The sequence below is a fragment of the Bos indicus genome, chromosome 14 (assembly GCF_029378745.1).
Source record: "Bos indicus isolate NIAB-ARS_2022 breed Sahiwal x Tharparkar chromosome 14, NIAB-ARS_B.indTharparkar_mat_pri_1.0, whole genome shotgun sequence".
Lineage (NCBI taxonomy): Eukaryota > Metazoa > Chordata > Mammalia > Artiodactyla > Bovidae > Bos > Bos indicus.
The window spans coordinates 65,216,376-65,239,203 of NC_091773.1; the positions used below are offsets into that span (position 1 = coordinate 65,216,376).

Genomic DNA, 22,828 nt, shown 5'->3' on the forward strand with positions numbered 1-22,828 from the left:
ACTTTCCTAATAATAAAATAAAAATTAAGGCAACAATCAGATATTCTTTTCAACTGTCATGTCGGCAAACATTTTAAACAGTTAATTTGTATTTTTAAAAACATCTGACATCATTAAAGCCCTTTGTTAGAATGTTTCATATACTGGGACTATAAGGATAGCCTGCAGAGTGAAATTACAAGACAGGATATTTAAACATGCAAGTTTTTCTACAAACTAATTCCATTTCTAAAAACCTATGCTACAGAAATACTAAAACATATGACATGTGAGATTCAATCAATAATTTGAAAAATGTTTAGTATCAGCAGTATTATTTGAAATAGTGAAAAAAAGGGAGAGAAGGAAGGAGGAGAAAGGAGAGGAAGAAAATGCTAAGCAATTAATATCCATCAAAAAAGATATGGTTAAATTAACTTTGCAATACTTGTGATAGGATTGTATTTCAATCATTTAAAAAGAGGAACAGTTCAACATATGACAGAAATCATATTTTTGATACACTGTGATGTGAAAATATATGTATTTCTGTAGAAGAATCCACATGTTTTTAAAACAGTATGTGAGGTTGAGCCTGTGTTTATCTCATTAACACATAGTTATAGAGAGGTAAAATACAAACCCTTCACAGAGGTTACCTTTGAAGACAGTAAAATGGAATTGTATGAGGGGTAAGAGGGGAGGAGGTTTTTAACTTTTTACTGTATATTTCAGAATTAATATTTTACAACAGCAAGTCACGTCTGACTCTTTGCGACCCAGGCTGTAGCCTGCCAGGCTCCTCTGTTAATGAGATTCTCCAGGCAAGAATACTGGAGTGGGTTGCCATGCCCTCCTCCAGGGGATCTTCCCAACCCAGGGTCAGAACCAAGGTCTCTTGCATTGCGGGTGGATTCTTTACCATCTAAGCCATAAGGGAAGCCCAAGAATGCTAGAGTGGGTAACCTAACCCTTCCCCAGGGATCTTCCCAACCCAGGAATTAAACTGGGGTCCTCCCCCATGGCAAGTGGATTCTTTAGCACCTGAGTTACCAGGGAAGCCCCATTTTAAAATAAAACACACCTTAATTTACTTTCCACTCACCTGGACCTTATAGTTATTCTTATATCTTAGCAGGTATGAGAAGAATATGGCAACATAAACTTATTGTAGAACTCTGCCGATTTAAATAACTAAATTAAATGTAGACCAACCATATGCATGCACACAGATGCTACAGAAGCTTTACTCATAACTATCAAAACCTGGAAGCAACCAAGATGTCCTTTAGAAGGTGAGCTGCCAGATAAACTGTGGTACACTTAGAAAATGGATTATTATTCATTAATAGAAATGAGCAAAAAAAACACATGGAGTAAATTTAAATACATATTTCTAAGTGAAAGAGGCCCATCTGAAAAGCCTACGTACTGAATGCTTCCAACTATGTGACAATCTGGAAAAAGCATAACTATGGAGATAATAAAAAGATTAGCAGAGAAGTTAAGGAGAGAAGAGCAATAGGCAGAGCAAAGAGAATTTTTGGGGCATTGAAACTACTCTGCATATCACTATATTGGAGTGTGTATGTTGTTATATACATTTGTTCAAACAAAAGAATATATTACACCATGAGTGATCCCTATTGAGAAATAAGGACTTTGGATGATAATGATGGATCAGTATAAATCCATCAAGTATAACAACATACCACTTTGGTGGGGTTTTTGATAATGAGGAAGACTACACACGTGTGGGGCAGTAGATACGTGAGAAATCTCTGAACCTTCCCCTCAATTTAAATGCAAGCCTAAAACTGCTCTAAGAAAATAAATTCTAAAAATATAAATAATTTTTTAAAATGCAGGCCAAATTTTAAAACTCCTTGAAACCATGGATACCAAAGGTTTCCACAAAAGCTGCTTATGGTCAAATTTTAAAAATCTACTGATAGAGAATATTAGTGTTGTATAAATAATGTTATTACAATTTGAAAATAAAACCATCTAATAAATGTTAATATTATCAAGCAGACTGGACACCATTACCTGACTGTTAAGTGATAGATATTTCAAGTCACTACACACCAAAAACTGTATTTGCTGATATTATGATTTAAGAAATTATATGAGGTGTTGAAATCTCTATGTGGCTTAAAAGTGTTTCCAAAAAGCTATGAAAAATATAATCAGTTTAAAAAATCTCTTTAAGTAGACTGACCTGGGTATTAGAAGTATAAAAGCACCTATTTTAGATACACTAATTTTCAATCCATCATATTCATATTATCAAAAGACAATAGAATAGGAAGACAAGCTTGTATTTTCAAAAGATAATTTTTTTGTAATTATGTACATTTTACAGGTAGCACAGTTATACTCTATAAAACTGCCAATTTTGAACCATACTTTAACCAAAATGTCTGTAACATCTACTACATGCTGGGGACTAATCTAATGTCAGAAGTTAATGATAAGTACATCTAAAGTCAAGAATACTACTCATGTTAAATGCTGCATTGTGTAATAAGAAGTTCATTAAATTACTTTAAATATAGAGAATAGTAATTAAAAATTAACTGATATAAGACAAGATACAGAAGATATAGAAAAAACTTGAAGATTATCAGATCTGAAACAAAGTGACTTTCCTTTTTTAATCACAATAAACATATTGTTTTAGTTCTACCTTAAACATCATTTCCTGAGAAACAGTCACTGAATTCTGCAAATTAGATTTGGCCCTTTCTTTATAATCTCATAGAATTCTGACATAATTCTGTATTTTTAATTCTTCATGGTATAATGCAAAAGTCTGAATATTTGTTTCTCCAAAGGAAGCAGAAGAGCACAGTAATACTGTACAACAATTAAATGCAGTGGTTAATAGTTGGACTTCAAAGATACATTCTGCCTGCCCCTCCCCCACTACTCTTACTCTTTCAATGAGAAATGATCTTTATGTATGTATTTATTAATCTAACACCACCTAGATAAAATTGGCTGAAAAAGCATAAAGCTTGAAACTCCAAGCCGCAGAAGTAAATGTCTATATTTTTTTGCCTCTGTATATCACTCAATGATTTACATCAGAACATCCTTTTACCTTCTCATGGCTGAACTGGAACCTGGTAACAATTACTTAAAGTCAGTATGTCAAAAACCTCCGTTCTTATTTTGAGGATTTAAATAATGGTGTCAATGGCTAAACGGTAACTCTGAGCATCCTATAGTATATCTAGAACAATGGCACAAAATAATGACATTTGATACCAAATGGTTTATGTTCCTGAAGTTCAAGATTCTCATCATAACAAGGTTACTTAGTGATACCAAGGAATCAAAAGATTCTCATCATAACAAGGTTACTTAGTGATACCAAGGAATCAAAAAACATTTGTTCAATGACGGTAGAATTCAGCTCTCAGAGTAAAGTGTTCCTCAGAATTAAGTCGTTTCTGTTTCAAACTTCTATCGTCTGTTGCATAAGAGTCTTAGAGAGGTCCTGTAACAAAAGTTGGCCAACTTTGGTTTTTGGTCGATAAGGAAGGAGGACTTCTAATGGGAAATTAAGAAAAAAAAATTCCTATAGCAATTTTTCCTTTAAACATAAGACTTCTAACCACCAATTTATATAATTATGTACTTTATTCAGTAAAATGCAATTCAGTTTTCATAGTGCTAAAACCAAGACAATATTCATTTCATTGCAAGGACAATCCATGTTTCCTATATTCATTTCATGTAGCACCATGAAATAATAAGAATGTCTTGCTCAGTAAGCATTAGTTGAAATCAATCATTAATATTTTAAAAAGAGAAAAAAATCATATGTGTATCTTCTTTAAATAAATCTTTCCCTAGTAGTGTAGTGACATTGTTTTTAAAAAGTACCTTTGTGTAAGGTACATATTTATGATTTATAGTTTCATTTAAGTTTTAAATATTCACCAAGAAAAAAAACTGTGTCAATCTTTAGTTTCCCCTTTATGTTATTGGGAAATCAAGTTGTTCAGTCATGTATTTACTCTTAATTTTACTGGCCCAAGTCCTTAAAATGGCTCATAAATTCCTACAGGATCAGGATCCCCACTGTCCTTTTCACTTCCCCTTCAATCCCTCTTCCCAGGACTTTCTGCTTCAGATTGTCCTCCTTGCTATTTCTTGAAGGCAAGACTACTGGAAAAACATACTGGATTGAAGAACACAGCAGAAGAGGAATCATACCACTTGACTCTCAATCCCCCAATTTCTTAATCTGAAGAAGATCTCATAAGGATTTAGGGAATCACAACACAACAAAAATAAAAGCAGATTTGTGTATCTTCTTATATTGCTATTCTTCCATTCCACTGGTATGGCTTAGAAAACACTTGAAAATGCGATAGAGGAAACTGCTATCCCCTTCCAAGACTTATGAGCTATGGAAAGTTGCTTAGTTCAATTCAATAAGCATTACTGAGTGCCTAGTTTTGCAAGGACCTTCAGAAACAAAGATAAAGATAAATAAAAGATGGAGATTATGTCTTTGAGGAGTTTACAGTGGAAAGACAGAAATGAATGAATAACAAATTTACTAAATGGATAGGTAGGCACAGACCTATTTTAGAAAATTTTATCATTATGTGGAGAAGGAAATGGCAACCCACTCCAGTATTCTTACTTGGAGAGTTCCATGGACAGGAGCCTGGCAGGCTACAGTCCATGGGGTCACAGAGTCAGACACAACTTAGTGACTGAGCCTGCACCACAAACGCATAGCTACAGAAAAGAATCGTTAACTCACTCATAATCCTAATAATGACTTTGATGTCACTGGAAAGAAATACACTTTTTGCAAAAGGTAAGAAAAATAAAAGCTGTCACCTCTCCCAAATATTTGAAAAATATCCCTGGGGAATGTGGAAACAAATTTGAAAAGTTACAGGATGTCAATTTAAATCAATAAAAGATGGAAGATAAATAAGGCTAAGGAATGTGATTATTAAGTCCCTAAATAAAAATAACTAAAGAAATAGAATTTATTCATTCATGAAGCCATTATTTACTCAGTTTGCTCAATGCCAGAAATAGCTGTTAGATTCTGGGAATACAAATGTGAGTAAGTCAAACACAGTATGATAAGCATTATGAGGACAGAAAAGAGGTACTAAGGTAGAGAAGCTTGGAAGAATGGCACAGACCTATTTTAGAAAGACTGAAAGGGAAAAGTTTCTTTATTGAGAAGACAACATTTAAATACAAACTTAATAGTTATGAAAACAGCAATAGAAGCAATAGAAACAGAACATGCAAAAGATCCCAGGCAAGAAAAAGCATGCAGTTTTTGAAGAAGTGAAAGATGATCGATGTAACGCAAAATGACAAAAGATGAAATGAAAGAAGCCTAGAGAGAGAGGATCAGGTCAGACTTTATCAGCCTCGGTAAGGAGTGTGGATTCTACCTTAAGTGCAACAGGAAGTCACAAAAGCATTTCAAGTAGGGAATAAAATGATCCAATTTAGATTTTTAATAAGATGACTCTTGCTGTCATCTAGACAACAGATGATAAAATAATCTGGAAATGACACTAGGGAGACTAATCAGGATACCCTTACATTATCCTATATAAGAATTATGCAATTCTGACTAGGGAAGCAGCATACAAACAGACTGAAACAAAAACACTAAGAATAATTTGGAGGCAGAACAGATAGAGCAAGGAGATACTAAAGATGAGTCCTGGGTTTCAGCCTTGAGCAACATGGTCAATGGTGGTAAGGGGAGGTACAGAGTTGGACAGATTTGATACAAGTTTGGCTTTAAGGACCTGTAAGATACCCAAACAGAGCTGTCCAGGGAACTGAACCTGAGACACCTTAAAAAAAAAAAGAAGAAAATAGAAGAAAAGAAGCAATAAAGCAAGTTAGTTAAAACAAATGTAAAATAGAAAGATCATCAGTATGAAATAAATGTTATTATATAGACATAAATGGAAATATTAGGTTTTAAGTCAGCTGTAGAATGATTATCATCAAATAAACAAGAAAAAATAAAACTACATTGCAGTGTCAAAACCTAATGAATAAAATAAGCTTCACTTTGCTTGAAGTCTATACCTTTCCTCTTAAAATGCAAACATAAAAGATGTGATCGTATGTTTTATCTGAATTGCATTTTACCATACACATATACAGAACTTTCACATATCTTACTTAAGACTTAAAACTGTGAGATAGTTGGGTACACTTATTACCATATTATAAATGAATAAATTGCGGCTATCTGAGGTTAGCTTAACATGGGAGGGGAACTGGGTTAAAACCGTTTATTTTTGCCACTCATCTACTGGTTTTCCTACTATACCTTCATAATTCTTGATCTATATTGCACACTGATCATGGTTTTTGGCAACTCTATTTGGCAATGGCGTTTCCTGGTGGCTCAGCTGGTAAAGAATCTGCCTGCAATGAAGAAGACAATTCCTGGGTTGGGAAGATATGCTAGAGAAGGGATAGGCTACCCACTCCAGTATTCATGGGCTTCCCTGGGGGCTCAGCTGGCAAAGAATCCACCTGCAATGTGAAAGACCTGGGTTCGATCCCTGGGTTGGGAAGACTCCCTGGAGAAGGGAAAGGCTACCCACTCCAGTATTCTGGCCTGGAGAATTCCATGGACTGTACAGTCCATGGGGTTGCAAAGAGTTGGACATGACCAAATGACATTCACTCACTCACTGTTTGGCAATATAAAATTAAATAACCTAGAGAAAAAGTGACCTTTACATAGTAATGTTATTTTAAAATTTCTGTAGTTTGGATAATATATAAACCTTTAAGCAACTTGCCATAAGAATGGCAATGATGCCTGAGACTTTTCTTTAAAATACAAACTACATTTGATACTATCACTCCTGAAAGCCCCTTGGGAAATAATGGCTTTTGGATTCTGCAAGGCAGCGTGACATGGCATGCAAAATTGCATCTCATGCCGAGCCAACCAGGAAAATATATGTCATCACTATGTGACATTCAGAATTTCATCTGGAAACTATAATCTTGTTCTGACTGCAAAAGAAGGGAAAAAAGACTGCATATAGAACAATTTGGTTGAATTTTTGCTGAATTCTTGCCAGTTTGTATAAAATATTAGAATAACTCATTTCCAAAGAAGACCATACATTTAAAAACCTTTCCATGTACTTAATATCACCATATATCCTCAAAGAACTTCAAAATTAGCTGACAAATTTTAAATTGTGTAATAATTCGAATTAATGAATCTGCTTAAAAACTGTTTATAATGATAGTTTCAAAATTAATAAATTCTGCAAGGTAGAACTTTATTTTCAAAACTATATATAACAGAACATCTCCTAATTCCTTTTCCCCATGTGAATAAACTATAGGTTGAGAAACAAAACAAATGAACACCTGCTATAAAGTTTGCAATCTTATGCATCCCATGTCTTTCTCTTCTAAATTAGTTTTCACCCTTCCCTCCATTCATGGATGCAATACCATCAAAATTCACTTACATTATTCCTATCAAAACAGAAACGCATAAATGTGATTTAGTCTAAATGTTATGCAATCAACATTTTGCGTTTTAAAACTACTGTGATTAAGCATAAAATGAAAAATTAGTAGATGTGAATTGAGATAGATGATTGTCTTTCAAAAATTATCCCCAGGAGCCATGTTTCTGCTATTCCTACATTTTCTGGTATCCATATCTCACACCCTTGAACACAGAGGTTGGACATTTGACCCAAGCTGGGCTGCCACTGGCCAAGTCATAATGACTAACCTCCTTGACCACAGTGATTGTCTAAGATGTGTGCACATGAGCCAAGAAAGCCCAAAGAAAACTGCTTCTGATATTTTTTCAACAGATTCTGGACCATATCACTGTCTCCTTGATCAGAATTAAGTATTTGACTCCAGAGGTACCACAGCCATGCTAGGTCAAATACACACACATACACATAGTAAGAGAGAGATAAATCAACATGAAAAGACAAGAATCCTCACGGTGTGGAACTGAATTCTAAGCCATTCCAAAGACAAGATTTGTATTGTATTTGTCTTTCTTACCATTTTGGTTATCAGAATCAATCAATTTCCCCCCTCCCCTTTTCTTATAACTTAAAATTACTTGAATACAGTTTTTCTCTCTTGCTATCAGAGAGTCCTTCCTAATTTAGAAATGTAAATTCCTTCTCCAGTAAGGGAATGTCCTATCAGTTAGGAGAAAATGAGGCAATGTTAGTAGCTGTACCTGAACAGACCTTGTAGTAACATTACACAGCCTACATAGGCTGCAAAGTGCTACAACATGATTTAAACATACCATTGGGCTTACTTCCTCAAGAACTATTCACCTTCATGCCCAGCCTAGCTTATCTGGCTCTCACTTCTTCCATTTCCACATTTACTGGTCATTATACCAATGACTTTCTGCCTAAGCTGCATGTTTGTGGAGATGTTATTGATTTTTTGTTTTATTTCTTTAATCACTTCTCCATCCCAGAATTCTTGAACTATATTACCCAATAATTTGTTTAGTTTAATTTGGCTCTTTGGGACCCTCCCACCTGGACCACATATGATGGACTCTCTCTGTTTTGTGTTTTGGATCCCAATACAGCAGTGTCCCCAAATGTGACGCATAAAACTACAAGACCATCTACTGAGCTACAGGGGATGTATATGAGAATACTCACTCATACTTACTTTTATTCAAAAGTAAGGACATGAACTTAATATTTAGTAAAGTGGAAAAACACTGTGTATCTTTCCCATGACAGAAGAAAGCACGTTAACACTACATTGAATACACTGAAGGAAGAGAAGACATTCAGTAACGGGAAGGAACTGGTACTCTTCTGTTTCGGTTAACTGATGCATATTACAATTTACATACACACATTTAATCAAATTGACAAATTTTAGTATCTACACTTAGTGAAATTAAATTATCTACTTTATCTACTATACATTATTCCTCACAATTTGGGTACTTTTAAAAGATTCCTGTAAAACACAAAGGGCCAAACATATGAGTTAAAGATACCACTAACAAAAAAATAACAAATAAAGATGCCACTAACTTATTTAAAAGAATAAGGCAACATCTTTCCACTAATTTAGAAGAATATCTTATTTATACAAGCAAGACAGAAATGTACTAGACCTTTTGAAAATGGATGAGAATGAAAAATAAGGATCCTGAGTGCATCATTAAAGACATTTCCAGTCTCAGGTCAACGAATCTCAGTGAGGGAGCTTTTCAGGTATGTCAGCCACTAAAATTAACTACTGAAATAAACTGAATTAAGAATTAAATCTTTAAGTTGTTGTAATAATGAAATATTAAACTATTTTTTCAATGAAGCATAATATTACTCTGACAACAATATTATTGATGTATTACTAAAATTCTACCAAAATAATAAGATTCAAATGTTAAAATTACAATTATCTTACATGTTCTATGTTAATATAGTGTTAAACATATTTAATGCATGAATCAATAAATGATACACTATGAATGCTTCCCTGAGATTTTTACTGATAGGAAAGTACTAAGAAAAAAGTTTGAAGGCTAATACTCTAAAGATAAACTATTTTCAAAGAGTTCGTGTTCTCTGTACTTGTTTTAACTCATTCTCTTACTCCTGAAATCAAAATGTGAGCCTGTATCAGTTGTGTTCAAGGAAACTAAAAATAGTAGTTTTGTTAGTTTTCTCTACTTTATTCTGTTTTGTCCCACACTTGGGTTAGGACATTTAAAAGGCAAAGGAGTAAGGTAGTGAGGACAATAATTGGTGAGTTAGTGAGTAAACTAACTCCAATATGATGGAGAATGTAAAAGTACTTTCTCAATATTTAAATGATTTGCCATCTATCTTCTCTGGAAAGTGGCACTGAAATATATACAATGCCGTGTATAGAATAGATATCTAGTGGGAAGTTCCTGTATAACACAGGGAGCTAAACCAGGTCCTCTGCAACAACCTGGAGGGGTGAGACAGGTGTGGAGGGCAGAACGGAAGGTCAAGGGTGGGGGGACCTATGTATATTTATGGCTGATTCACATTGTTGTATAGCAGAAACTAATTCAACATTGTAAAGGATAATTCCTTTACAACGGAATTGTAAATGGAATGTACAATGGAATGAATTGTACAATGGAATTATCCTCGAATTAAAAAGAAATTTTTAAAAAACTATCTCCTCTGACAAAATTCACTGAAGTCTACATTCTACTTTCAAAGTAAAAATAAGAGTGAAACTTGGACATATTAAAAGACACTATACATCAATTTCCTCTTACTGTCTCAGAAAACTTAAAAACAACAACAAAAAAGGAGGTAAGGAAACAAGTATTTTTTTACATTAAATATGAAATGATGACTGGTCTAATTCTTGAGAACTGAGGTTTCAAGAAGAAAAGGCATTACGAGCATGCTATACAAACCGTAGTACTGCTGCTGCTGCTAAGTCGCTTCAGTCGTGTCCAACTCTGTGCGACCCCATAGACGGCAGCCCACCAGGCTCCGCCATCCCTGGGATTCTCCAGGCAGGAAAACTGGAATGGGTTGCAATTTCCTTCTCCAACGCATGAAAGTGAAAAGTGAAAGTGAAGTCGCTCAGTCGTGTCTGACTCTTTGCAACCCCATGGACTGCAGCCTACCAGGCTCCTCCATCCACTGGAGTACTGGAGTGGGGTGCCACTGCCTTCTCCAAAACCTTAGTACATTTACATATAAAAATTAATAAACCTAGATGTTTAACAAACTTAACACATTCTTGAAATGAATCAGCAAACATTAGAAGCATTCTTCTGGACACATCAGATCAGTCGCTCAGTCGTGTCTGACTCTCTGCGACCCCATGAATCGCAGCACGCCAGGCCTCCTTGTCCATCACCAACTCCCGGAGTTCACTCAGACTCATGTCCATTGAGTCAGTGATGCCATCCAGCCATCTCATCCTCTGTCGTCCCCTTCTCCTCTTGCCCCCAATCCCTCCCAGCATCAGAGTCTTTTCCAATGAGTCAACTCTTTGCATGAGGTGGCCAAAGTACTGGAGTTTCAGCTTCAGCATCATTCCTTCCAAAGAAATCCCAGGCCTGATCTCCTTCAGAATGGACTGGTTGGATCTCCTTGCAGTCCAAGGGACTCTCAAGAGTCTTCTCCAACACCACAGTTCAAAAGCATCAATTCTTCAGCGCTCAGCCTTCTTCACAGTCCAACTCTCACATCCATACATGACCAAAGGAAAAACCATAGCCTTGACTAGATGGACCTTTGTTGGCAAAGTAATGTCTCTGCTTTTGAATATGCTATCTAGGTTGGTCATAACTTTCCTTCCAAGGAGTAAGTGTCTTTTAATCTCATGGCTGCAGTCACCATCTGCAGTGATTTTGGAGCCCAGAAAAATAAAGTCTGACACTGTTTCCACCGTTTCCCCATCTATTTCCCATGAAGTGATGGGACCGGAGGCCATGATCTTCATTTCCTGAATGTTGAGCTTTAAGCCAACTTTTTCACTGTCCACTTTCACTTTCATCAAGAGGCTTTTGAGTTCCTCTTCACTTTCTGCCATAAAGGTGGTGTCATCTGCATATCTGAGGTTATTGATATTTCTCCCGGCAATCTTGACTCCAGCTTGTGCTTCTTCCAGTCCAGCGTTTCTCATGATGTACTCTGCATATAAATTAAATAAACAGGGTGACAATATACAGCCTTGACATACTCCTTTTCCTATTTGGAACCAGTCTGTTGTTCCATGTCCAGTTCTAACTGTTGCTTCCTGACCTGCATACGAATTTCTCAAGAGGCAGATCAAGTGGTCTGGTATTGCCATCTTTTTCAGAATTTCCCAGTTTATTGTGAGCCACACAGTCAAAGGCTTTGGCATAGTCAATAAAACAGAAATAGATGTTTTTCTGGAACGCTCTTGCTCTTTCCATGATCCAGCAGATGTTGGCAATTTGATCTCTGCTTACTCTTCCTTTTCTAAAACCAGCTTGAACATCAGGAAGTTCATGGTTCACATATTGCTGAAGCCTGGCTTGGAGAATTTTGAGCATTACTTTACTAGCGTGTGAGATGAGTGCAATTGTGCGGTACTTTGAGCATTCTTTGGCATTGCCTTTCTTTGGGATTGGAATGAAAACGGACCTTTTCCAGTCCTGTGGCCACTGCTGAGTTTTCCAAATTTGTTGGCATATTGAGTGCAGCACTTTCACAGCATCGTCTTTCAGGATTTGGAATAGCTCAACTGGAATTCTATCACCTCCACTAGCTTTGTTCGTAGTGATGCTTTCTAAGGCCCAATTGACTTCACATTCCAGGATGTCTGACTCTAGGTCAGTGATCACACTATCGTGATTATCTGGGTTGTGAAGATCTTTTTTGTACAGTTCTTCTGTGTATTCTTGCCAGCTCTTCTTAATATCTTCTGCTTCTGTTAGGTCCATACCATTTCTGTCCTTTATCGAGCCCATCTTTCCATGAAATGTCCCCTTGGTATCTCTGATTTTCTTGAAAAGATCTCTTGTCTTTCCCATTCTGTTGTTTTCCTCAACTTCTTTGCATTGTTCGCTGAGGAAGGCTTTCTTATCTCTTCTTGCAATTCTTTGGAACTCTGCATTCAGATGCTTATATCTTTCCTTTTCTCCTTTGCTTTTTGCTTCTCTTCTTTTCACAGCTATTTGTAAGGCCTCCCCAGGCAGCCATTTTGCTTTTTTGCATTTCTTTTCCATGGGGATGGTCTTGATCCCTGTCTCCTGTACAATGTCACAAACCTCATTCCATAGTTCATCAGGCACTCTTATCAGATCTAGGCCCTTCAATCTATTTCTCACTTCCACTGTATAATCATAAGGGATTTGATTTAGGTCATACCTGAATGGTCTAGTGGTTCTCTCTACTTTCTTCAATTTAAGTCTGAATTTGGCAATAAGGAGTTCATGGTCTGAACCACAGTCAGCTCCTGTCTTGTTTTTGCTGACTGTATAGAGCTTCTCCATCTTTAGCTGCAAAGAATATAATCAATCTGATTTCGGTGTTGACCATCTGGTGATGTCATGTATAGAGTCTTCTCTTGTGTTGTTGCAAGAGGGTGTTTGTATGACCAGTGCATTTTCTTGGCAAAACTCTATTAGTCTTTGCCCTGCTTCATTCCGTATTCCAAGGCCAAATTTGCCTGTTTTCCATGTGTTTCTTGACTTCCTACTTAGGGCACACTAAAAAATGTATAAATTACATTTTTTAACAGAGCCTATGATTTACATGAGGGCTCCTCATATGAACACTTGCAATGCCAGAAATTCAGCTATGCATTCGTGCCAAGTGAGTAGTGCAATTATCAGACATATCCATAAAAGATCATCATCAAGTGATCAAGGGACGTTCATGAAACATAAAAATCAAATGTTAAAAATCTAGTCTATAGTTAGAGCCATCTGGACGATGGCTAAAATACCATATGATCATCTGACAACTATTGGAATCCTTTAGCAAAGTAAGCTTACAAATTGTCTCATTATAAATTACTGCCCAGAATAGCACAGAATAGTTTATTACCCAAGGTAGCACAGAAACAACGTATGAGTTAATGTGAATATTAAGTAGAATTTTTAAATCTACACACTGCTAATATTTTCCCCACGAATTTCAGTTTTACAAATAAACTCTCTTACAAAGTAAAAAAGGGAAAATAGCACTTTAATAAATGTATATTTCATTAAGTTCTCTGATTACTTTTTGAATAATATTTTTATTTTATTTTAAACATACTTCATTAGATAAACTTCATTTTATGTTAAACCTTTCTCTATTCTACAAGAGGAAAATTTTTGAGATCTACATTTTACTCCTGAGACAATAAAATCAATTACACATTATGCATTAGTGTGTATTCTCACACTTTAGTATTTTCCTATGAAACTAAATATCTAATTAATCACAAAGGAACAGAATTTTATGCTGAATGACATGATTAAAGTCAGCAACTTCTAATATACATAAATCCACAAAAATATATTTATTGTACTTGAATACTAATTCCATACCATAATTAGGAACATATCTGCTCAACATTCAAGCTTAATCATATTAAGGATGACTTAAGGAAATGGCAACCCACTCCATTACTCCTGCCTAAAAAATCCCATGGACAGAGGAGCTTGGTGCAGGCTACTGTCCATAGGGTTGCAAAGCGTCAGGCACGACTGAGCGACTTCACTTCACTTCACTTAAGCAGATTTAGATGAATAACTATATTGGTGTGCCCCATTTTACTTACATTCAAAAATTATTACAAAATTAGAATCCAGAGTATATCAGCACCTTCAGGAGCAACTAGTATTAGCAAAAATTAGAAATGTCCCTCCTTAAAACCATCCTACAAGTTATACTGCCTTGGATAGAATGATTTTTTAGATGAAGGAATTTCAATCTTGGAGTAAAGTGTTAAACTGATAAACTAATAAAAAATATTTAGCAAAGTGTAATATCATGTTGTATTTTCTTATAAGGAGAGTATTCCTTGTATGTGAAAACCAAGGAGCTTGCCTTGAAAAAAGTATACATTTACTAATCTGTTACATTCTCTGAAGCAATGCAAGGAAACCAGTACTTATCCTGCATCAATACTTATTTGCAGAGACAATTAACTAAACTGACATATAATGATATATACTTTATCTTCTTACCTCTTTCTCAGAGTAAGCGGCAATTCTCTGTTAAATCTTATACCTGCTTATAAGATCTTATATTCTACTTTACCTGTAATCTCACTGTATACATTATTATAAACTTTACTGTAGCTCTAATTTTTTCTTCTCTTCCACTTGCCTCACTATAACTATTGACATACCCAAGTTTCAGTACAGTCAGATTTCATGAAAGAGTGGTATACAGAGACTGTCTCTACATATTCAACTTCCATTCACTTGCTAAAAACTAAAGCTTCTCTGGCCAACAAACATTGGCCAATTAGTTTTTCACCTTCATTGTTCTTGGTAGTATTTAAGGAGTCAAATTAAAAGTCCTTCTATTATTTTAACTGTGTACTTACACAGTTGCTAAGTCGCTTCAGTCGTGTCCGACTCTGTGCGACCCCATAGATGGCAGCCCACCAGGCTCCGCCATCCCTGGGATTCTCCAGGCAAGAATACTGGAGTGGGTTGCCATTTCCTTCTCCAATGTATGAAAGAGAAAGGTGAAAGTGAAGTCACTCAGTCGTGTCCGACTTTTAGCGACCCCATGGACTGCAGCCTACCAGGCTCCTGCACCCATGGGATTTTCCAGGCAAGAGTACTGGAGTGGGGTGCCATACATGTAAGATGAAAATGGCTAGTATTTTTTAAAGAGCTATCATTTATGAAGGACACTGTTTTTTAAAGTTTTCATCTCCATTACAGACATCAGACAATTTCATCAAGAGTTCCAAATTAATGTTCATAACATTTCCAAAACAAAGGATAGACACATGTCATAACTTTGAATGGTTTCTTTGTTTGGAAGAATACACAGATTCTCTAGAAGATTATTTAGAATTCTGTGATAATATCTTCATGAGAAACATGCTTTTATTCTGACTTGGCCTGCCCTACGTGCCTATCTCACTGCAATTGAGCTGTTCTGCTGTCAACACATCTCCAGCCATCAAGTACATGTTCCCCCTGCAGCCAACTACTTAAGTCAGTTTCACTGAGACTGGAAAAGGATGTGTGCTTCTTGATAAATAATTAAAAAGCAAAATCAAACCCAGTGCAGTATCACCAAACCTTGGTGTTCACGTGCCAGAACTGCTACATAATGTGTGTGCTGTGTGTGCGCTAAGTCGCTTCAGTCGTATCTGACTCTTTGTGACCAAATGGATGTCTGCCAGGCTCCTCTGTCCATGGGATTCCCCAGGCAAGGATACAGGAGGGGGTTGTCACTTCCTTCTCCATGGGATCTCCCTTACCCAAGAATCGAACCTACATTTCTTGTGTCTCCTGTGTTGGCAGGTGGGTTCTTTACCACTAGCACTACCTGGAAAGCCCTCATAACTTGGGGATGAACTTAAGACCAACTTTGGACCTTAGGTTGCAAATACAAAAACAAAAAGATTATTTTAATAAGAATTCAGGCATAACAGAGCTACTTGTAAAATTCAGTTAAATAATTAAAATGTGCATTTCACAACACTGTGAATAAACATTCTCCTCAACATATGATGGGGTTATGTCCTGATAAACCCATCATAAAGTGAAAATATCTTAAGTTGAAAATGCATTTAATATACCTAACCTACTGAACTTCAGAGCTTAGCCTAGCCTATCTTAAATGTGCCCCAAAGACTTGTATTAGCCTACAGTTAGGAAAAATTATCTAACACAGAGCCTATTTTATTCTAAACTGTTGAATATCTCATGTAACTTATTAAATAGTGTACTGAGAGTAAAAACCAAAATAGTTGTATGGCTGTGAGTCTATTGGTTCTTTACTCTGGCGGTTAGAGAGCTGACTGAAAGGTGTGGCTTACTACCCCTGCCCAGTATTACCAGAGTATTCTACCTCACATTGCTAGTCTCGAAAAAGATCAAAATTCAGATTCAAAGTACAGCTTCTACGTAATGCATATGGCTTTCACAGTATCATAAAGTTGAAAAACCTTAAGTCAAAAACTATTGTGAGTAGGGTACCGTCTCTGTACTTAACACAACTAAACTGTACACTTAAAAAGGTTAAAATTAAGATGGTAAAAGTAACACAAAAACAATAAGAAAAAAGGTTTGTAAAAGTATACGAAAAACTTAACAAATTCGTTACAGCTTATGATACAATGTAAATAACAATTAAAATAGTGGTAACTACATTTAGAAGTAGGTACACATTTTTTTGGGCTCCACAACCACTGTAGATGGTGACTGCAGCCATGAAATTAAAAGACACTTACTCCTTGGAAGGAAAGTTATGACCAACCTAGATAGCATATTGAAAAGCAGAGACATTACTTTGTCAACAAAGGTCCGTCTAGTCAAGGCTATGGTTTTTCCAGTGATCATGTATGTACGTGAGAGTTGGACTATGAAGAAAGCTGAGCGCCAAAGAATTGATGCTTTTGAACTGTGGTGTTTGAGAAGACTTGAGAGTCCCTTGGACTGCAAGGAGATCCAACTGGTCCATCCTAAAGGAGATCAGTCCTGGGTGTTCATTGGAAGGACTGATGCTGAAGCTGAAACTCCAGTACTTTGGCCACCTCATGTGAAGAGTTGACTCATTGGAAAAGACTCTGATGCTGGGGAGGGATTGGGGGCAGGAGGAGAAGGGGACAACAGAGGATGAGATGGCTGGATGCCATCACCAACTCGATGGACCTGAGTTTGAGTGAACTCCGGGAGTTGGTGATGGACAGGGAGGCCTGGCGTGCTGCAATTCATGGGGTCGCAAAGAGTCGGACACGACTGAGCAATTGAACTGACTGACTGACACATTTAAAGGACTCAATTTTTTAATTAAAAGCAATATAAGAATTGTCTACTCTAATTTACAGTAAAATATAAAAGTATTGTTATTTTTATTTTGTATTGGGATATAGCCAGTTTAAAATGTTGAGATAGTTTCAGGTGAACAGCAAAAGGAATCAGCCATACATATACATGTATCCAATCTCCCCCACCCTCCCCCATCCAGGCTGCTACATAAGACTGAGCAGAGTGTCATGTGCTATATCCTAGGGCCTTGTTGGTTATCCATTTTACATAGCAGTGTGCACGTGTCCATTCCAAACTCTGTTAATATCCCTTCCCCCAACCCTCCCCACAGCAAACGTAAGTTTATTCTCTAAGTCTATGAGTCTCTTTCTAGAAAACAGAAAAATTTGAAACATAATTCTAAGCAAAGAAAATGATTAACAGAGCACTCAACCAAAACGAGAATATCAACAAGGTTTCCAGAGAACCGAAAATGGTGGGCATCTAAAGAGCACGATACATTGGTCATAAAGTAGAAAGGTTATATCCAGAGCTTTTTACCACCTATACATGCCCACAGTTCATAAACAAGGCAAGCCCAGGCATTAGTGTGATAACTGCTAATTGTATGGCTTCCCAGGTGGCATAGTCGTAAAGAATCTGCCTGCCAATGCAAGAGATGTTGGGTTTGATCCCTGGGTCAGGAAGATTACCTGCAGTAGGAACTGGCAACCCACTCTGGTATTCCTGCCTAGAAAAAATTTCATGGACAGAGAAAGTTAGTGGGCTACAGTCCATGAAGTGGGGGAGTCAGATTTGACTAAACACACATATGCACACACACAATTTTTATGCTAGCTTGAGTAGCTGGAAATACAGAAATCATTAACTACAGTGATACAAGGATATGGAAATAAAGGGTTCCAGAGATGAGGGAACACTAAAGACAGTAAATGCAAATATCCATATCCACAACTCAAATGCAAAGAACCACAACTAAAATGCAAAAGTTCGTATTTATAATTTGAAATAAAGAATATTGTATTTGGTTGATCACACGGTAGTTTTATTTTTAGCCTTTCAGGGGCGCTCCATACAGTACTCTTGCCTGGAAAATCCCATGGATGGAGGAGCTTGGTGGGCTGCATTCCATGGGGTCGCTGAGAGTCGGACATTACTGAGCGACTTCACTTTCACTTTTCACTTTCATGCATTGGAGAAGGAAATGGCAACCCACACCGGTGTTCTTGCCTGGAGAAAATAAGGGACGGGGGAGCCTGGTGGGCTGCCGTCTATGGGGTAGCACAGAGTCGGACGTGACTGAAGTGACTTAGCAGCATACTGTTCTCCATAGTGGCTGCAACAATTTACATTCCTACCAACAGTGTAGGAGGGATCCCTTTTCTCCAGCCCCTCCTCAGGATGTTACTGCGTTGTAGACTTTTTCAAGGTGGCCAATCTGACCAGTGTGAGGTAATATCATATGATCCAGTAATCCCACTCTTTGGCATATATTCAGGGCACAATTCAAAAAGATAATGCACTCCAATGTTCACTGCAGCATGTTTATAATAGCCAAGACATGAGAGCAATCTAAACGTCTACTGACAGAAAAATGGATAAAGAAGATGTAGTACATACTTACAATGGAATATCAGCCATAAGAAAGAAGAAAATAATGCCATTTGCAGCAAGGCAGATGGACCTGGAGATGATCATCGTTAGTGTTAAGAAAGACAGGGAAAGACAAATATTGTATGATTTCACTCATATGTGGAATGAAACAGAATTTTTAAAAAATGAGATAAATGGATTCATTTATAAAACAGAAATAGACTCACAGATTTTGAAAACAAGTTTATGCCTCCGCAAAGGGGCAACGTGTGGGAAGAGGATAAACTAGGAGTTTAGGATTAACACACATAATAGACCCCCACAAGGACCTGCTATATATAGCACATGGAATTGTAATCAATATTCTGTAAATAACCTGTATGGTAAAAGAGTCTGAAAAAGAATGATTATATGTATACGTATAATTGAATCACTATTTAGTACATCAGAAACTAACGTCTGAAACTAACACTGTAAATCAGTTATGCTCCAATAAAAATTTTAAAATACATTAAAAATTTTTTAAAAAGAATAATGTGTTGTTTATGTTTTCAGACTCTAAAAAGTAATTACTGATGAGAGATTATGATCAAGGTTTCTCTTAAAATATTAATTTCTTGTAATTAAATGGGAAAGTGTAAGAAAGCAAAAATGGGGCTTCCCAGGTGGCGCCAGTGGTAAAAGAACATGCCTGCCAGTGCAGAGGACTTCAGAGACACAGGTTCAATCCCTGGGTTGGGAAAGATCCCCTGGAGAAGGGCATGGCAACCACTCCAGTAATCTTGCCTGAAGAATCCCATGGACAGAGAAGCCTGGTGGGCTACAGTCCACAGGATGGCAAAGAGTCAGATACAACTGAAGCAGCTTAGCACCCACAAGAGAGCAAAATAAACTTCAGATATTAATATCATTCATGAATTGATAGACAACTGATGAAATGTGAATTTATCTATAAAACTTCTCCATGCACAGTAAATATTTTCTATATAGTTCTATGTCATGCAATTTCATATAAATAAGTATTTTCTATCATCTTTACTCATCCTTAACAATTACTTTAATTATTATGTGGCTTAAAGAACTGGACTAAATATAGTAAAGCAGGAGATTAATATGCATATAAAATTAAACTTATCAATTGATACTTAATGGACATTTACTAACAGCTGATATTTATAAACCGTTATGTAAATTACCAGATCAAGCGATTTAAAGTATAAAACTTAGCATGGTATCTAAGGAAATGTCTAATTTTATATTAAAAAATCAATTCAAGTTACAGACCATCTTCCTATGATACAAAAAATAAGCATAGTCATTTTTTATCAATTGGTAAAGAAAGTCTCAACAGAGCAAAAGGCCTGTGAATACTGATAGAAGTCGAATGATTCTATAAAATAAATATAACATACTATTTTAAGAAACAGAACACAAAGTAATAGATACGAATAAACTCCACAAAAATGTATGTTAGTATTTTTACTGTTGTTGTTTATAAATATGGTAAGGAAACTAACTTTTCGTATAAACAAACACTAGTGTGAACCTTCTTGTGTATACGATCATATTTTAAATTCACCAAAGGCAGCGATCATGTCTTATTAATATTTCTACCCTCAAAATTACTTACAACAGGGTCTGGCCCATTATAAATACTCAATAACTGTTTTTTTATTATTAAAAATATAAAATCTTTTTTATATGGTCAGGGATATATGAGTTACATGGAATAAAGCTGAATATCTAAAGGATAATATTAGAAATTTAAAACACGACTTGAAATCACCAAGTGGGTTTTTTAAATTACATAAAAGGAAATAAAAGATAATGTTTTATGGAAGAATATTTATGCTTTATATTTGCATAGCTCATATAGCTAACAAAGTAAGCAAAGGGGGAGGAAAGAGGATTGAGATGTAGGGTGGACTGCAAGGATTCATTTTAAGAAGAAACATATTACTGGGAGATGATTCTCCAAGGGTCTCTTGTTTTTGCCTGTTTTACAAGTAGAGGCAGAGAGTACCTTTGTTTCCAGTGCTATTTTCAAGGATATCTGCACAGTGTACAGCTTTAGAAAACAAACATATTGTCTTTCACCTGAGCAAACAGCAGATTTGCTTACAATCCTACAAGATGCATATGCAGCCGTCCTCCCCCAGAGAAAATGCAGGCATAGCTTTTACCCATTTAAAGCTTAAGGTTTCCTTCCTGTAACATAATCCACTTTATACAGGTATCACTTACCCTCTTTGTGCCAACCTGGGGGAATAAGGCTTAGGGCAGGGACACACACACAAATGCTAATATTTTGGTAAAACTGTTAATGCTATAGATAATAGTCTTTTGTCTCTATTCCAGGAGTCTTGTGTCTTTGGTCAGCATTCATGAAAATATGGCCTGGATAACTCCTTAGCTAGGAGGGAAGGTGAAATCACAGATCCTTTAGAGTTTTGACACATACCTGTTACAGTTTTTGTTTTTACAGGGCTGCTGGCATACTCAGATGCCTGATATGACTGTTGCTTTGCCAAGGGTGCACTTCCAACAGACACCTCATCCTCTTTCCTTCTGCTAATTGGCATAACAAGAGGAACAGCAATTACAGGCTGTTAAAGAGAGTCAAATGAAAAACTGAATTATTTACTATTTCTTAAGTATAAACATAGCATCACTGAAGAAAGTCCTTCACAAGTTGGGGTTAATGCTTTACTATTCAGTATTATTTTTTTAATCAATAACCACCCATAATCTCCACCTTCAGAGATAACCATCATTAGCATTTTCCCCTCCATGTCCACATATTTTGTTTTCAACTGAAGTATAATTGAGGTACATTTTATTTTACTTTATGTGCACAAGACAGTGAGTTAATATTTCTGTACATTACAAAATGATCATCATGATATGTCTAGTTATCATCTGTCACCATACAAAGATACTCTGACATAATGGACTATATACTCCATGCTATATACATGGGGTTTTATTATTTTAAATCAATCAATCAATCACTCTTGCCCTCCCTTTTCATCACTGTCTCTCTCACATATACCCACAGGGACACTTCACAATTTCAATTCTCAATCAGAATTCTGCACAAAAACCAAGAGCACTTGGAAATAATTAAAATTTAATGTAAATTTTAGTAAGTAGTATAAAGATAACATGGCAGAAGCAAATTGAAACTAAAATCAACTTTGAAAATTATGATCACTAGAAAATGAAAAGTTATCCTTATAAAATCATATTCAGGGAAATACTTCTATAAACTGATTATGTCCACTATTAATAAAGACAGCCCAACTTTGGGGAGAATTGCTAAAAATCTCTATATTTTGTCTGACAAAGTGATATCCACAGCATATTTAGAAAGCACAGAAAAACATCTATAGTTAGAGAAAGCTGGAAAACATTATGATCTTATATTGAATGCCTGAGTGCTGATCTCGACAATAAAGCAGCTGTTTCATCTTTATTCACCGAAATAAAGTCTGATGTTACTGCTGATGACGCCCAATACAATCTTGTCAGATTTTTGGCAAAAAAAAAAAAAAAAAAAAAGGTATTTTTAAGTTTGCTGTAGGATCAAAGATCAACGTTGAACTGAGTGGAAAACAATCATCAAATGTTGGGTTTCAGCCACAAATTGAGAAGGAAATTGCAGTTTGGGAAACAACAGATGATAACTGTGATACAGCTGCATCAGATGATCAATCTGGAGAGGGCTGTTAGGCAGCAGTGTGATCTAATGTTACGCTGTTACATGCACACTTTTAC

At 36.2% G+C, this 22,828-nt stretch overlaps 1 protein-coding gene across 22 annotated transcripts in view; it reads right to left on the reverse strand.

Moving 5' to 3' along the window:
- VPS13B (vacuolar protein sorting 13 homolog B) overlaps positions 1–22,828 on the reverse strand; it is an 807,303-nt gene that overhangs the window by 452,909 nt on the left and 331,566 nt on the right. For 21 of the 22 annotated variants that reach the window (XR_011570715.1, XR_011570716.1, XM_070803099.1 and 18 more), the window contains one exon: positions 21,513–21,657. Coding sequence is in view for 20 of the 22 variants with exons in the window: in XM_070803099.1 (XP_070659200.1) it covers positions 21,513–21,657 (145 nt within the window). In the remaining 2 variants the exon portion in view is untranslated. Of the gene's footprint in view, positions 1–6,388; positions 6,424–21,512; positions 21,658–22,828 lie in introns of those variants that run through there. The other variant, XM_070803113.1, reaches the window with a different exon arrangement.